The 16859-nt window shown below is 41.3% G+C and overlaps 2 protein-coding genes across 3 annotated transcripts in view; one reads left to right on the top strand and one right to left on the bottom strand.

Moving 5' to 3' along the window:
• The window catches only part of GLRA2 (glycine receptor alpha 2), a 174540-nt gene that overhangs the window by 36229 nt on the left and 121452 nt on the right, over nucleotides 1-16859 (bottom strand). For both annotated transcript variants that reach the window (XM_026478106.1, XM_026478107.1), the window contains exon 8: nucleotides 177-326. In XM_026478106.1, coding sequence (XP_026333891.1) covers nucleotides 177-326 — 150 coding nt within the window. The remainder of the gene's footprint in view (nucleotides 1-176; nucleotides 327-16859) is intronic.
• Nucleotides 1-16859, top strand: part of FANCB (FA complementation group B) — a 275840-nt gene that overhangs the window by 168136 nt on the left and 90845 nt on the right. The gene's annotated exons all lie outside the window — the stretch shown is intronic.

Genomic DNA, 16859 nt, shown 5'->3' with positions numbered 1-16859 from the left:
AACCCTGCCCCAATTTTAAAGGACTGACCTGAGCAATAATTCAGTATAGTAGGACACCTCAGGACAAAAATTAACCTTAGCCTCTTGCTCATTATGTATTCTATTTTTTGAATTCCACTGCCTGGTAACTACCTCAAGCTCTACCTGACTTTGTCTGCGCTGAGGGTCAACAGTACCTTATTCTGTCTCTTCTGTCTTCTCCGGAGCCGCAGGAACTCCTTGTGTTGCCTGGAGACAAAGTTCACTGCTGCATACTCCAGTAAGGCAGCAAACACGAACAGAAGGCACACCGCCATCCAGATGTCAATCGCTTTTACGTAGGACACCTGAAAGAGAGGGAGAGAAGAGGGGTGCACTGTGAAAACTCATGGAGAAATCGGGTTCCTCGTGTTGTGAGAAGCAGAATACCTCATTTTCCTTCATCAAGGATTTTCTATCCTTTCCTTAAGAGAGTGCTTAAGCATTTTCCATTCCACTGTGCAGATTCGGGGCCGAGCAGTGAAAATGACATGCCCTTTGCCCCAGGCCCTTGTTCCATCTCTCTCAGTATAGCCCATCTGCTCGAGTAGCCTCATCCCTGAGACCAGCTCCGCAGATGACTACAAGAATTTCCTTAATGGAAAAAAAGAAAAAAACAACATTTTGAAACCGCTTATTTCCTTCCACTTTTTTTCTTAATATTTAAAAAACAGTATAATTTAGATAATTACAAAACCCGGATGAGAAATAAGCTATGTGTGGCTCTGGGCCCTTCAAAAACCCATTTGTAATTTCCATCAATCTGTTGATCTTGACAATGAAAACACATTTCTAAATGGTTTTAAACTATCACAATTCAAAAATATTCAACCCAAATAAAACATCAGGGCTCTGGTCTTGGGAAGGGATCTGGTTAAAAAGGAAATTTTATAACACTTCAATGGTTAGCTGAGTGTTCAGTATACCTTAAAATTTGAGAATTCAGATTCTGAAAGCAAATAGTTTTTACCTGCAATGGAAAGTGCCCCTCACCTCACCTCATTCCCACTTATTTTTTAAAATAACTAGATGGTGTTGTAACCTACTGGACCCCAGACTACAAAGGATGCTTATCAAACTGCTAGCTGAATGTGTACTATCTAGCTCTAAATTTTTTTTAAAAAAAAGATTTATCTATTTATTTGAGAGAGAGGGAGAGCACACAAGCAGTGGAGGGGCAGAGGGATAGGGAGAGAAACAGACTCCCTGCTGAGGGGGGAGCCACTGCAGGGCTCGATCTCATCACCCTGAGATTATGACCTGAGCCAAAATCAAGAGTCAGACACTTAACCGACTGAATCGCCCAGGCGCCCCGCTCTAACTTTTTTAAAAAAGATTTATTTATCTGAGAGAGAGAGAACGAGCGTGAGAACATGTGTTGGGGTAGGGGTGCAGAGGGAGAGGGAGAGAGAGAATCTCCAGTACACTCCCCCCTGAATGTGGAGTCTGATACGGGTCTCAATCCCTGAGATCATGACCTGAGCCGAACTCAAGAGTCCTACACTTAGCCAAGACATCCCTAGCTCTAACTTTTAAATAGGGTTTCCAATTATTTTGATATCAGACACTGAGTGTTTACCAGGCAGTATTGTAAGCATTTTACCCGTATTTTCTAACCCTTACAACAACTGTATTACCCCCATTTTCTGATGAGGAAACTGGAGTAGAGAAGGGTTAAGTTATTACTCAAGGTCACAGAGCTAGTTAAATGGCAGAGGTAAGATTGGAATTGGATACCAGTCTGACTGGTGGATTTCCTTTCCACACACACACACAAACACACTACTAGGATTATACAGTTTGTGTCTTACATTTCTCTTTGACCTTTAGAGTGAGCATTTCTTACATCATTTAACTTTCTTCTAAATCATGCTTGCATAATGGTCCAGACCATGATAAACCATTTTGTATTACAAGGCATCTAGGTGATTTGTAGTTCTGTTGTTTGCTACTATAAACGTTGAGGCTGTGAACGTTCTTCCCCAAAATATTTGGCTATATCTCTGATTATTTGTCCCATCAGTTTTTAGAGTGGGATTATGGGAAGAATGATAGGAAAACAGGCTTCTGACTTAGAAAGTTAATAGCAACATAGGGAATGTAACAGCAGAGGCTCTAGAGTGAGATGCTCCAATTAGAAAAGAGTGCCCTGTTCCTGACTAACTATGATTTTGCCAAATTGTTAAACCTCTTTCTGCCTCCCATCCTTGTCTGTATAATAGGGACAATAATACCTATCTCAAAGTTACATGGCAAAGATTACTTAATATATGCAAAGTGTTTAGAATAGTATCTGGCACAGAATAAGTGCTATATAAATGTTTGCAATTATTTGTCTACATAAGAGTGTGATTTTGTTAATGGAGAAATTTTGGAATATATTCCAATTATTATTTTTAAGGTTACCCCCTGCTTTATACTGTTTGTCTCGGTCAACCTGAACTACTGGTCAGCCCACATACGCTGTGACAAAGTGGTCCAGCACTTTGTCATCTCCAGCACTTTGAATCGATCACCCTTCCTACCTGGGATGCTTATTCTCATTCTTCCTGATTCACAGACTCCTCAGAATCCTTCAGGACTAGATTCAGATGCCGGCTCACCTGGGAAGCCTCCCCAACCTTCCTACTTTCTCCCAGCTGGGTTAGGAGCCACTTTTCTTTGCTCTCTCATCATTCTCTATTGAACCTGTCCCTTCTTACTCCATGAACTTCCCTGACCCCACCACTAGACAACAAGCAGTTTTGTTTTTTGGTTTTCATTTTTTGGACAGGCTCTGTATCACCAGCACAGGACCTAGCAAATAGTGAGTAAACATTAGATATGTGGGATGGATGGATAAATCAATGATTGAATGACAGAAGGAATGAAGGAAATATCGGACCAGCTTTCCATCTTTGGATTAAATTTCAATGATTCTATACTATGTAACATTATCCACAGTTGCATGTACTTGATATTTCTAGGAGTGGACTGTTGGTGCATTTTAATTCTCTCAGCACACTTAGCATGCCTGGAATGTTTCTTTCCTTAATAAGCAATCATTTGTCTTGTGTTTGCTCTTCTGGAGCAATCCCGTTCCCCTGTAATTTGTCTTACATTTGCTCTTCTAGAGCAATCCTATTCTCCTGTAATAATAGGACATTACCAATCACAGCATTCCCAGTTATATATTATTCAGAAGGCCCGTAAATGTTTTAAGACCCAATAATGAGAGGAATTTGTCAATGCCTGAGATATGTCCATACCAAGAACTAAGTCCAATAGAGCGGACCATCATTCCTCCCCTTCCTGGTGTTTACAGCATTTGGTAATTTGTAAACCTTTTCCCCCATCTCGTTCTGGCCATCAGCAGGCCAAGCACGCATTTGGCTTCTTTTATAGCTGCTCATAAATGAGTCCTTTCAGTCTCTTAATCATTTTGGTTGGTCTCTGAGTTTCCTCCAAATCATGAACATCTTTCCAGCATTGAAGTGCTGGCATTAAATGCATTATTCACACGGATTTAGAGGGTGTCGTGAGACATCTATTACATATGATGTGATGTCCCTTGGTGCTAGTCTCTGAGGATTGGAATGCCTTTTTGTTGCTTTTACCCAGCTCTGATGTCAGATTCTCTCTCTTTGGCTGCTAATCCCTAGATGTTGTTAGCTCACATCTTCCCCTGTCACATTCTTTTTATGATTCTTGGGCCTACATGATTGCTTTCAGAACTACTTTACTACAATCTTGCAAAAAATAGTTTTCCAAGGTAATTAAACTCTCAAAATGCTATTATGACTCACTGAGTTAGTATCTTTCCAGGCATATTTAATTCAGGAAAATAAACATTGAGGGCCTACTATGTGGAAGGCACTGTACTAGGTGCTGGTGGGAGGTGGGGCAAAAGATACAACGATAACTAAGACGCACATCGATACTTGCCGGGTTATACTTCAGAGGACGCTGTTCATGCTGTGCTCCAGAAAGTGTCATTCCCATACGTCACAGAGCAGCAAATTATGGCCTGTGGATCAAATCTGGCCCACCACATGTTTTAAAATAAAGTTTTATTGGAACACAGCCCTACTCGTTCATTTACATATCGTCTACAGGTGGTTTTACACTAAAATGGCACAGTTGAGTAGTTGTGACAGAGCCCATTTGGCCTGCAAAACCTCAAATACTTACTGTGTGGCCCTTTACAGAAAACATTTGCTATCCCCTCACCTAGACTATAGTGTGTGTGCTTTGTCCTGAGGTTATACATCACAGCAGCACTGCTTGGTGCTTGAAAAATTCATGGTCTACTGAGGAGACAGTCAAGTGAACAGCTAACTGATCCAAAGTAGGTGGTCCCCTGTGCCAAGGTAGAGGAAAGACCAAAAGGCTGTTGGAATATGGGGAGGTTGATGTTGACAGGGAAGATCAGAAAAAGCTTCTTTCTTCAGTGATGTGGCATTTGACCTAGGGTTTATGGAAAGCCAGGACTTTGGTGGGTGGAAACAGCTATAAAAGCAAAGCCACGAAGATGGGAGAGGAGGTGGGCTCAGGGATCTCAAACAGCCTCATAACCAGGATATGCTAGGGACCTGGGAAGTGCATGGTGGGGTGTGAACACATAGGCTGGGCCAGCACATCAAAGGCCAGGCCGAGGAGTTTGGGTTTCAGACTGCTCTTAAAGATAAGCTAGTGATGGTTTTGAGGTGGGGTATAGGTGTGTAAGTCCTTTTCTAATTATCCTGTTGTTTTTTGTCTTCAAAAGCCAGAGTCTTAGCAAAAGCAGACATTTCCCCTCCTTACCAAAATTTGCCTTCCTTCCTCTTGCCACTTTTAACTCCACACAAGACCTATTCTCTCCCAAGCTTTCTAACATCTTTGAATCCTTTTATGAATCTTCTTCTGTTTGTAATTTGTGTTCCTTGAACTCTACCTCTTTGATTTTCCCCGTCTTCACGTCCTCAATGAATTCATCTACTCCTATAGTTTTTTCTTGTTCGTGTGTGTGTGTGTGTGTGTGTGTGTGTGTGTCCGTCCTATAGCAGAGATTGGCCAAGTTCTCATGAATCCCACTTCCTTTTCCTGGGATGCCAGTAAGATAGATTTGCCACTTCAGTTGGATCCCCCATGCAATGTGGGCAGAAGTGCTATATGCCACTTCAGGGCCTCTAAAATCTCCCATGATGTCCTTATGATTTAACCCATCTGCAGCCACCTTGGATGTCACTCATTTCAGATGGCAGTGCCCAAAGATGGAAGAAGCCTGGATCCCTGGAAGACCCAGGGCCACCCACTCTATAATGGAGTATAATTTGAGTGAGAAATCAATTTTCATTATATTAGGCCACGGAGGGTATTGTCTTTCCAACACTCCCAAATCCATCGTTCAGTCCTGACCTCTCACCTCTCATTCGTGTGCTAATTCTAAAATGCCTGCAGTTAGTATTTGCAAAATCAAACTCATTAAATCTCCCTCCTTCCCTTTCATTTGATTTTTATCTTTCTTCCCACTAGTGAATGTAGTTTCGCCATTGTTCTTCACTCGCCTTTATCTCTAATACTCAGTCTGTTGTAAAAGCTCAACATTTCTTTCTGCAGTAAAGAAAGTAAACCGTTGGGTTTACTCTTTCCTCTCCATTTTAAAGATGTCACTACAACCCTGGCCATCAGTACTTAAACCTGGTTATTATGACTTCCTGACTGAGTCCCCTACTCCCTGTATTCAGTTCTTCTCCATGGCACTTTATTCGTTTGCTTCTGCGAGATTAAATTTAAAATGCCAATTATAGTTTGCAACACATCAGCTTAAAGAACTGCCGAGGTTGCCTATTATAGGCTCTAGTATCCAAGATCTCTCACAGTATGTGTCCACCCTACTTAATCAATCTTATTCCGCTCTTTCCTAACATGAACCTTGTACTTTGTTTAAGTAATTCTGCTTATCCCTGAGGGGGCCAAGTCCATTCCTACTGAGAACCCCAGCGGTTCATAAATGGGTGTGATTTTGCACCCCAGGGGGCATGTGGCAATGCCTGGGGATATTTTGGGTTGTCACAACCAGGGGGAGGTGCTACTGGTGTCTAGGAGGTTGAGGTCAGGCATGCTGCTAACTATCCTGTAATGCACAGAGCAACCCCCACAATGGAGAATCATCCAACCCAAAATCTCAGTAATTCTGAGGTTGATAAACTCTGAGATGGAGAAAGCAAAAACACCCCAAGCCCAGGCATCTATATCTAGTCCAGTGGTTTTCCACTGGGGACGATATTGTTCTGAGAAGACATTTGGCAATGCCTGAAGATGTTTTTGGTTGTCCCAACTGGAGAGTGGGGTTTTGCCACTGGCTTCTTGTAGTTAGAGGCCAGGGATACTGCTATAAATGCCCAACAACGCATAAGACTGTCCCCATGACCTAGAATTCTCCAGCCCCAAATGTTAATAGTGTTCAGGTTTAAGAAAAACCTGACCTATATATTTCTCCCAGCATAAAGATTTATGCTCTACCTGTTTATTTCCAGATAATTCCTCAAGAAGTAGCTCAAACTCCACCTCCAGAGTGATGCTTTCTCTACCCATTCTAGTCCACGGTGGTCTTGCCTATCTTTAGGATTTGTATTACACTTACAGTTAGGATCATACAGTTTAGTCTTTGCTTCATATATGCATGTTTTATCCACCCAACTAAAGTATATGATACTGGAGGATAAAGACCCAGTAATGTCTTTTGTATCTATGCCACCAAGGACAAGTCTTTGAGCATATCATAAGTGCCCCATAGTTTCTGTTGATTGACAAGTTATCCAAGCCATATATAAATTCAGATTCCTTTCACAATCGATGCTTTATGTGAAGGATCAGCTACCAAAGCAAAAATGAGAACAACTAAAACTAAAAGGAAAAAATTAGCTTCGGTCTCTATAGGTGATGATATCCAGATTACTCCTTATTTATTTGCATTAAGGGAAAGAAGCATACTTACTATTTTCATGACTTTACAATTTATGTAGTTTGCAAACCTATCTGGTGAAAAAGTAGAGCCAGTCAAATGGGTTAGATTTTTGTGGCACTAAATAAACACTGGTCTATATTCGAAAACATCAGTTAGATGGTGGAGTTTAGCTCATTGCTCAGTTGTTTTGGCATCATGTTGACATTTCTTAGAGATATTTTGCATCACTGTTCTTTCAAGACTGTTGGCGTTTTTTGAAAACTTGGGCAAGTTTTCTTGAGTTAAATTTTTTATTAATGATATACTCAGATCCATTTCAAAAGGGAAAATCAAGCCATGAATTTATTTACTTTAGTCCCGTAATTTGTTTTGTTCATATTAAAAAACTACATCATATTCCATGTCATGAAGCTGGTTGTGTAGGGGTTGGGCCATTTTCTACCCAGGGTTTATCCTCTGCACAGAAGAGTGAATCATCATTGTATGAGGTTTGCCTGAATGTCCTTACAGCTTGGATGCCCTCTCCATCCTTCATGGGCAAGACACTGTCCTGTGACAATTTGTCAACCAAAATATATCCACATTCTCAGCTTCTGGGATGACCTCAGAGAGCTGTGATATTCCTCCAACAGACAAGCAAGGAGGGTTAGTTATGAGCACATAGAAGCTCTCTACAGTAGGGAAAAAAATCACAGGTGACTATGATCAACCAAGGAGTATTTTTTTAAAGTAGGCTTTATGCCCAGTGTGCAGCCCAGCTTGGGGCTTGAACTCACCCGGAGATCAAGACCTGAGCTGAGATCAAGAGTCAGATGCTTAACCCACTGAGCTACCCAGGTGCCCCCCAAGTAGTATCTCTTGATAGAAGAGAGACAGAATGGATTCACAGGGCAATCTCAAAATACTAAGATATTTTTCTTTCTTTAAGTGAAATGGTCTCTCACACCCACCTGCTTGAGTCAATGTTTATTCTCAAACTATACATACAAACCATTGCTAAACCAGAACAGAAGCTCTTCTGCTATGTACTTCTTACCTAATTTAGAAAGCAAAGTTTTAATTAACCCTTGTTAATGCAGCTGTTGAACTGAAGGATACCTGTTGGTTACAGTAACCTGACTTGTGCTTTCATTACATGGATCAGAAGCCTTTGGTAACTCCAATGAACTTGTCTTTCATTCAGTGCTATGAAGGATACCCCTACTCTCTCCATCCCCATTTTATGGGAGAAAAAATAATTTTATTAAATGCATGTCTAAATTTTATACAGCTGATAATCAACAATAGAGGAAATGAGAATTCTGGCTTTGATTTTCTGTTTTGACTCTTACCTACATTCAGTCACTGTAAAAATATCATCAGAAAAAATGTAGACAGTTGAATTAATCCTAGTGCCAAAGATTCATGGTGTTGTACAATTTTATCTTTATAATTTCACTGCCAAGTTGCCATTTTTATTGCCTAATTAAAGAGCTCACATCTGCTGTTTAATGCCGGGAAAATCAGATTTCCTTGGCAGAGAGGGATGGTGGCAGCATCAAGTACCTGGCCCATCCCAGTGTCACTACCCCTACCCCATTTTCTCTCCATGTCTTATGCTCTTGCTGGGTTCTGGGTGGAATATTGAGTAAACACTCTTGTGAAGGTGCTGTTTGTAGAAACAGCCATTGGGTGGCAGTGCCTCCTAGCCTGGTATCCACAGGAGGCAACTAGAAAAATGGTAGTCCTTAAATCATAAAACTTTCGTAAGGACAAACTTGAACAAACTTCAGGGACCAATTTGTTTGTTGGGTGGCACACAGGCCTAGATAGCTGATGTCATTTCCAAAGAGGAGTAAGTTTCTCTCCATTATGGTGGTCAGCAAACTGTTCAAAGTAACTTGCCAAAGCCTACTACCTACATAAGATTTTATGGGTGGAGAGGCTAAGAGAAGGGTAGAACCACCAGCCCCAGAATATACAAGGACTATTAGGTGGTATCCACTGTTAGAGGCACCAGAGGGACACCCTGCGACAAGGCACCCCCAAGTCTCTCAGTCTTCTGCAAACGTGAGCATCTGGGGAAGATGCCCAGGTGAGGAGGGACTGGCATCTGGAGGAAGGGGAGGAAGAAGGACCAGGGGACATCTTCCCTGTGTTTGTGTTTGCACATGTCTCCTCACATTCTCAGCTTATGGCCTGGAATACTGATTTGTCCCACAGTCTACTTCCTGTGGCTGTACCCTCAGTGCCCAAACAATGGCAGTACATTCTCAAACAAGGGCAGAAATAAGGAGGGAGTGGGAGACGGGAGCAAATTGCCCACTAGTGACCAAAAAAACAACCCCAATGAAGAAGAGCCAATTGGATTATCTCAGTGTTAGAAAGACAACCACCAGCTTTTGGGGGGGGGGGATAATGAGATGATCCTCCACCTCATAGATATTTGTGTGATCAGTATATGTATGTGTGTGTGTGAGAGAGAGAGAGAGAGTGCGAAAGAGAGGGAGAGAGAGGGAGAGAGAGAGAGAGAGAGAGGGAGAGGGAGAAATTGGGAAGACTGTGAAGATGGGAAGAAAGAAAGGAAAGGAACAGCTTTAGAGCCAGGCCAGCTTGGATTTGAATTCTAGCTGAATGGCCAGTCAACTTGGGAAAATCACTTAAGCTGAGGAAACCTGTTTCCTCAGACTGAAGTAGGGGCCCAAGGATTCCAGTGTCATGAAATCATTGAAGGATTGAATAAGACACTATGTCAATCTTAACACTCATTTGGCAGATTGCAGGCCCTCAGTCACGATGGTTTGCCAGGGATGAGCTCCTGAAGCCATTGTGAAATTCAAATCTTGCATAACTCAAGGCAGTTTTCCCTGGAGGAATAAATGTAAAGTAGAATTTGTTGTATTTCATGTTCTGTGCATGCATTGAGACTTTCCTCGTGTTTTTACATTGCCCTACTTCAAATTCACATAAGCTAAGTTCACATAAAATGGAACCTCATTGTAGTGAGCACAATAAATATGTAGTGACAAAGGAAAATGTCACAGGAGCGGATATGTGCTGTTACCAAAACACGACAACAAACCACCACCATCAACAAAAAGCTTGCAACAACACAGCTCTAGGAGTTATCTCCGTTATAAAGATAAGGACCCTTGAGTTTACTCATCAGCTACCGCGATCTCATGGCCAAAGAATGGTTGAGCTGCTCTTCCCATCTACCTGGCGTGACTCCACACTCCGTGCTTTTTTGGCTCACTGACCCTGTGGGAACCTTCCTCTCTGGGGAGTGAGTCAAGAGAATTACTCACAGGCTGATTTCACCAGATGACAACATCTGGTGTGAAAGAGAGGTGGGAAGGTGCATGCAGTGGGGCAGGAGCCTAAGAAATGGCAGCACAGTCATGCCTGCAGCCATGGAGATACGATGAACATAAATGTTTAAAGATGAGACATAACCACCCTGTTACCAATTTGCTTTCTCGGTCAGCAGATAGTGCTGTTTCCACTTCTTTATTGATTCACTTACCCACCCCACCCAGGTTCAAATTTCATACTTGTGAGCATGGAAGGAGAAGGGGTAAAAGGTTAATAAAGACAGTCCAGTCCTGTTCTTCAGACTAAGGCTGAGTGAAAGGCCTTGGAATGATGGCCAGGGTTTATCGTGATGAAGGTTTTCTCTGGCTTTCCAACTTGTGCTCCCATGGAGGAGGCTTGATGGGAGAGGCAGTGTGGAAAAGCTGAAGCATCCCTACCTCCTAGACTGGGCTTGTTGGCAGTGCTCCCTAGAGTAGGTTGAGGAGGCCAGATCAGGAAGGCAGCCCCGGTCAAACCTCTCACCCTGACCATTTCTGAAACTCAGAGCGTTGGAGCCAGTGGGCAGGCCAGTGCCGAGTACGTGCAGGCTTTTCATCGTCCCACAGCAATCATGATGGCGGACTCCTGATTCACACCCACTTCTGAGACAATCAGTAGGTAAGAGTGGTGAGGAATGGGTGATTCTGGACTGTAAAATGGTGGCAGTCTGAGAAACCCAGTTCAACCCGCAATTATAGAGAAGCCATTTCCTGAAGAATGCCTAGAATCCTTTCTTGACTTCAGGGTACAAGAGACCTCTCCCGGTGCTGACCTTCCCCCCAATGGACCTGAATCCTCTGAGCACTGGCATGCTACATCCTGGGATAAGGATAAGTGTTCTTTTGGTCGAGGGACAAAGACTATTTCACAGCTGAGGACATAGTGTGAGATGATAACTGAATGGCAGAGCCCGTAGTAGCTGAGAAGTTTACCATCCACCTCCTGGCTTCTGGCCTGGTTTAACACCAGCTTTGTACTTGCACGTGAGCTCACAGTGGAGGCAGCAGGCCAGCGAAGATGTCTCCACGAGAGAACCTTGACAGAAACCTTCCCTTCTTGGCTTGAGACTCTGAGCGCTCCTGCCTGGTGCATGCTAACCTAAAGCTCCTGAAATGGAGAAATTCCAGGCCCCCATCAAATTCCAGGTTATGTGTGGGGAGGAGAAAACAAGAAAAGGAGCTACAGGTCAATCGGGGGTGGAGAATTCACTGATACAAAAGCCACTGGCCGGGCTGGTGATTTCACTTTTTGTTACTGTAAATTACCAAAGAGCTGGCCTCTACTATATCTATTTCTTATAGCCTGGCAGCATTTTGATGCGAGTCGGCTCTACGCCTCTCTCCTCACCACAAAAACCAGAAGCACAAATCACCCGCTAATAATTAGATACTTATTTGCAATAGATACTAGCCTGCAGGAGTCTGTTAGTAATTAAAAAGAAATCCTACAGCCTCTTGAATAAAATGACAAAAATAGATGGGCAAGCTCTTTAAAGAAACAAAAAAAAATGCCCTGCCATCAGGAAGCATTATTATTATACTTCAGTATGGAAATGTACAGACTAGTAAAAACAATAAATTGTAAATGTGAAAAGATTTTGGTAGGACTCAGTGAGCACACCAGTTTCTAATATATCAGTTGTATATATCTGCCTCAGAGAGTTACAGTCAATCTCAGTCCCGTGGTGACAATCAATCCTAGAGGATTATAGAAACTAAGAGGAGGTAGCAGGGCTGTGATGGAGAGAGCAATGAGAAAGGATGTGGGTTTTGGCTTTGCCAGTGGCTGGCTTTGCAAACTGGATCACATCACTTCACCTTTCTGGGCCTCAGATTCCTTCTTGGAAATAGAAAAGGCTTGGACGCTCATCTTTAAGGTTTCTGCTAGTCTATGATTCTGTGACTCAAGGGAAATGGAAAGTGATGAGAGAGGAAACCAAGTCAATAGCAGGATGGAAAATATTTATGTGTGCAAGACTGTGTGTGGTAGATGCACCGAATCCACCAGCAAATTCAGTGGAAATGTCTCCTGTGAACGGTCAGCAACTTACCTCAAGCCCCTCGACCCCTCAGCTTTTCTGCCTAAGAGATTTTCCTGGTGCTTTAATAACTTTTTTCTACTTGTATGCAAGGAAACCTAGAACACTCCTAGGGGCAGCTCTCAACCATGGAGGAATGGGAGTTGAGTTGGTAGATAAAGACCTCAGGTTTCCCATTATCGGTGGGACAAGTCCAATGAAAATTCTGTGTGGTTTTTCAGAGGATCCCCAGCAGGACTGAGCCCTAGTTGCCCTCCATGATAACCAGCTCAGTAATACACTTTATTGGCTTTTTCCTTTCTTTGTTACACTCCCCACTCTCTCATTTGTCCTTTCTGAGACCACCTCCCAAATGAACTATCTGCATCTAAATACTTGTTATAGGGCCCACGGTTTAATGAAACAAATGACCCAAACCTAAACTTAGATCAGGGAAGCCTGACACAAATATGATGCCTTCCACATCAAGGACCATTTAGAACCAGGATGCAAACAAACCAACCACACCTCCTCCTGAAAATTCCTTTCTTATTGACAAAAGCCCTATATCTGGCTGGTTTGCACATCAACAATAGGAATGGAGTGTCAACACAGTTCAAAAACCAATCTGGAGAAGTATCAAATCAATTTGGGATCTATTACCCATATCATTTAATACCCATCACTTCCCTTTTTGTTCTACACAGCTAGTTTTGAACTGATCAAATTGGAATTGTGTAACTATAACAAAAACTAATACTTTCTATCAATAATATGCAAGAGTTATTCAGCATGTACTAACCCTCTTGGGGTCAGGGAAATAATGAGAGTACCTTATTTGCAGAAACATAATCTGTTCCATGCTAGGTATGATGTTTATTAGGGAGATTGAGTCACAGCTATATGTTGAGCCTATAAGGATGTACATATTATGAAGGTACAAATTAGTCCTGTTGACAAGACATCAATTAAAAATGTTATCAACATTACACTAAAAGAGCAATGAAGACTTAGTTTTAATAGAGGCCCCCAATGATTCTTGCCTCCTGGTATTATAACCTCCTCCCCTTGACTGTGAGCTGGACCTAGCAACTTGCTTCTAACAAGTACATTATGGCAAAATGATGGGATGTTGCTTTCATTATTACGTTATAAAAGATAGACTTCATCTTGCTTGCACTTTCTTTCTTGCTGGCATGCTCTCTCTGGCTCTTTTCATGTGCTGGCCCTGGTGGAAAGGGCTCCCTGGCAAGGAACTCAGGGTGGCACTCAGCCAACAGTCAGTTGGCTGTCCAACAGCCCAGAAGGAACTGAATCCTGCCAACAACCACATGAGTTGGCTTGGAAATGGATCCTTCTCTAGTTGGGTCTTCATGTAAGACTGCAGTCCTAGCTGACACCTTGATTTCAGCCTCCTGAGAGACCCCGAGATAGAGGTCCCAGCTAAGTTTTGCCTGGATTCCTGATCCACAGAAAGTAAAGATTAAGATCCCAGGGTCTGGGGATTAAGCCCCACATCAGGCTCCCTGCTCAGCAGGGACCCTGATTCCCCCTCTCCTGCTTTCCCTGATTGTGCTCTCTCTCTCTCTAAAAAAGTAAAGATTAAAATGTTGTTTAAGCCAGTAAACTTTGGTGGTGGTGGTGGTGGTGGTGGTGGTGGTATAGGGGGGTAATTTGTTATGTAGTGATAGTTAACTAATACATGGTGTCTTCAGGAGAGAGCAAGAAGAAGAAGAGAGAAGGAAAGGGAGATACATTGTTTATTTTGGGCCTCACAGAGTCAGAATTTGGTAAGATTTTGTAGTTAGTTTTGGACTTTTTAAAGAGGAAAGTTTAGTTAAAAATAATAGCCAAGGAAGGCATGTATTGCATGGTGCACTGGGTGTTATACGCAGTAATGAATCATGGAACTTTACATCAAAAACTTGGGATGTACTGTATGGTGACTAACATAACATAATAAAAAAATTTTATAAAAAAAAGAAAAATTAAAAAAATAATAATAATAGCCAAGGTATCCAGAAGGATATAATTAGCATAAGAGAACAAAAACTATAACACATTCAATTTTAATCTATTCATTCAAGCAGACTCCCTCCTTAAACATATATAAAATAGCTATTCAAAATCAGTTTACCCATGCTGAAGTCCAGGGGTCACCAACTACTGCCATGAGTTAAATCTGTTCTGTTACTTTCTTTTGTAAATAAAGTTTAATTAGATGCAGCCATACCCATTCATTTACATATTATTTGCAGCTCTCTATTTACTACTTACAATGGTAGAGTTGAATAGTTTCAATAGAGCTCTGACAGCTCAGAATGCCTAATATATTTACTCTCCAGCCCTTTATGGAAAACAATTTTGTCGTGAATTCCTGAATTAATCATATGTTGTAATTCAAACTAAACACTACCCAGGGTAGTCTGAGTTAATAAATTTTCTCTATGGTTTGATCAACATAGAAAGTAAAACTGGATAATTCATACTCAAACATTCCATTGTAAGGGTTTTGTTTTTGTTTTTGTCTTTTGGAATTTCTTAAATTCTCATCTCAATTTCTTGTTGCTATTGTGTATACAGATATAGGGTCCCAAAATGCATTGCATATTTTTAGCAGTCAGTCAACAAATCCTTATAAATTGTTCAGTAGTCAATGGCCATGCTCTCTATCCACGCTATGTTGTCATGGTGGTAAAACCCATTTGCACCATTGTTTGACTTTGAGGGTCCAAATCAGGCCTTGCCTCTTTCTAGCTATACACTTTGGGCAAGATAACTTAATCACTCTGTGCCTCAGATTTCTCAGCTGAGAAATGGGGACAATAATGGAGCTGATCTCATAGGTTTGCTGTAACAATTGAGATATACATGAACTAACAACGGGGTAGTGCTTACAACTGGGCCTGGTACTTTGTAAATGCTCAAACGTGTTAACTCTGATCATCACGGTGGAGCTGACCTCTTGTACTCCAATCCTGCCATTAGAGTCAATGCCTTGAGTACTGCAAATGAGTTAGATTAATTAATAGTTTCATCCAATTTAGGATCTTCATTAAAATTAAATGTGGGAGTCAGTCTCGTGTGACTCCTTCCTGGATGGAAGCACTTAAGAGATTTTGGGCAACTGCTGTATCTTGAAATCAATGCTATCAGTGAGTGGCTAATTTTCCTGCCACTATTCTTGTTTTAGAATGACCTTTTGGCCTGAAATGGCTCTGTTTTACCTTTAAATCCCCAACTGTTTATTTTTAGAAAACTGGGCAGAATTATTCTTGTGGAATTTAGATAAACAGAATGCAAACTGTATATTTGCTCAAATTCTATTTAGAGATTCATTTATGCTTCTATAATTCATAATTGAATTTGATCTTTTCCATAAACTTTTTTTGAGCCTTATCCAATATTATGACTCATGGTGGTAATGTTGAAGGCATTTATGAGTAATATTATGAGAATACAAAGTTTGTATAATTTTTCCCAGCTTTCTCTAACATTCTGAAGCATATTATCACCATGAACAATTAGTACTATGTATGTTGTGTAATATACATTGATCTTTCAAAAATATTTCAATATACAATTCATTCTATCCCTACATACTAGAGCTGTGCAGATACTGAGGTCAGAGAGCTTGAGAGATTTCCCTAATGTCAAAGAACTAGTTAAGAGCAAAGCCAGGCCTGGAACAGGATTCTTGGTCTAGCCTTATTTCCACTGTGACATCACCCATTCATTCTAGTTTTAACACTTGGGATATTTTTATTGTACTCTAAGTCTTTTGGCATTGTATTTCTTAGTACCTTAGACCTAACAATTAATTGGAATATTTGATTAATCAGAATGCTTCCTACAATGTGTCTTTCTAGGGGATTTATGCCTATGGAAAGGGTTTGGCCCAGATGGTATCTTAGATTCTTCCTTATTCTTTTATTTGTCTTTGCTCATCGGTAACAGATTTTTGTGTTATTCACTGTTCAGATATTTGTGCCATGCCTCAGTGATGTGGATAGTCAAAGACTGACTATACTATCTCCTCCCCCAATTTGAGGATTGATCAGGTTCAATATTGGCCTTGCTTGTCCTTACTAATTCTCCAGCGGTGACTGAGGTTATTTAGAGTAATTTGCAAGGACTAGATGACAGAACACCAATCACTGAATTTTAGAGCTGAGACAACTTTCTAGATGAGCTAACTAAATTCCCTCATTTTCCAGATGAGGAACAGAAACGAAAAGGGCAAGATTGTCTATGACTGCCTGCTTTAAACTATGCTGATCCCGTGCATTCTGAAAGCATAATTAAGCTTGGAGGTGAAGGTGCTATTCAGAAGAGATAAACAGCAACTAACTCAAGATGTATTTGGATTAGCAGGCTCCCATTTGGGGATGAACATATGTCCTGAAAAATTAAGTTATAGAGTCAGTCACAACTCATTGCAAATTGCTTTAATATAATCAGTACTTAACTGAGACTGGCCTAATTGGCTGGAATTTACATTGCAGAGAGGAAAAAAAAGGACTGAGGAGGTTTCTGAATGTTGGAACTAGATCAGTCATATGA

Source organism: Ursus arctos, chromosome X (genome assembly GCF_023065955.2).
Source record: "Ursus arctos isolate Adak ecotype North America chromosome X, UrsArc2.0, whole genome shotgun sequence".
Lineage (NCBI taxonomy): Eukaryota > Metazoa > Chordata > Mammalia > Carnivora > Ursidae > Ursus > Ursus arctos.
This window is presented reverse-complemented; position numbering and strand designations above follow the sequence as displayed.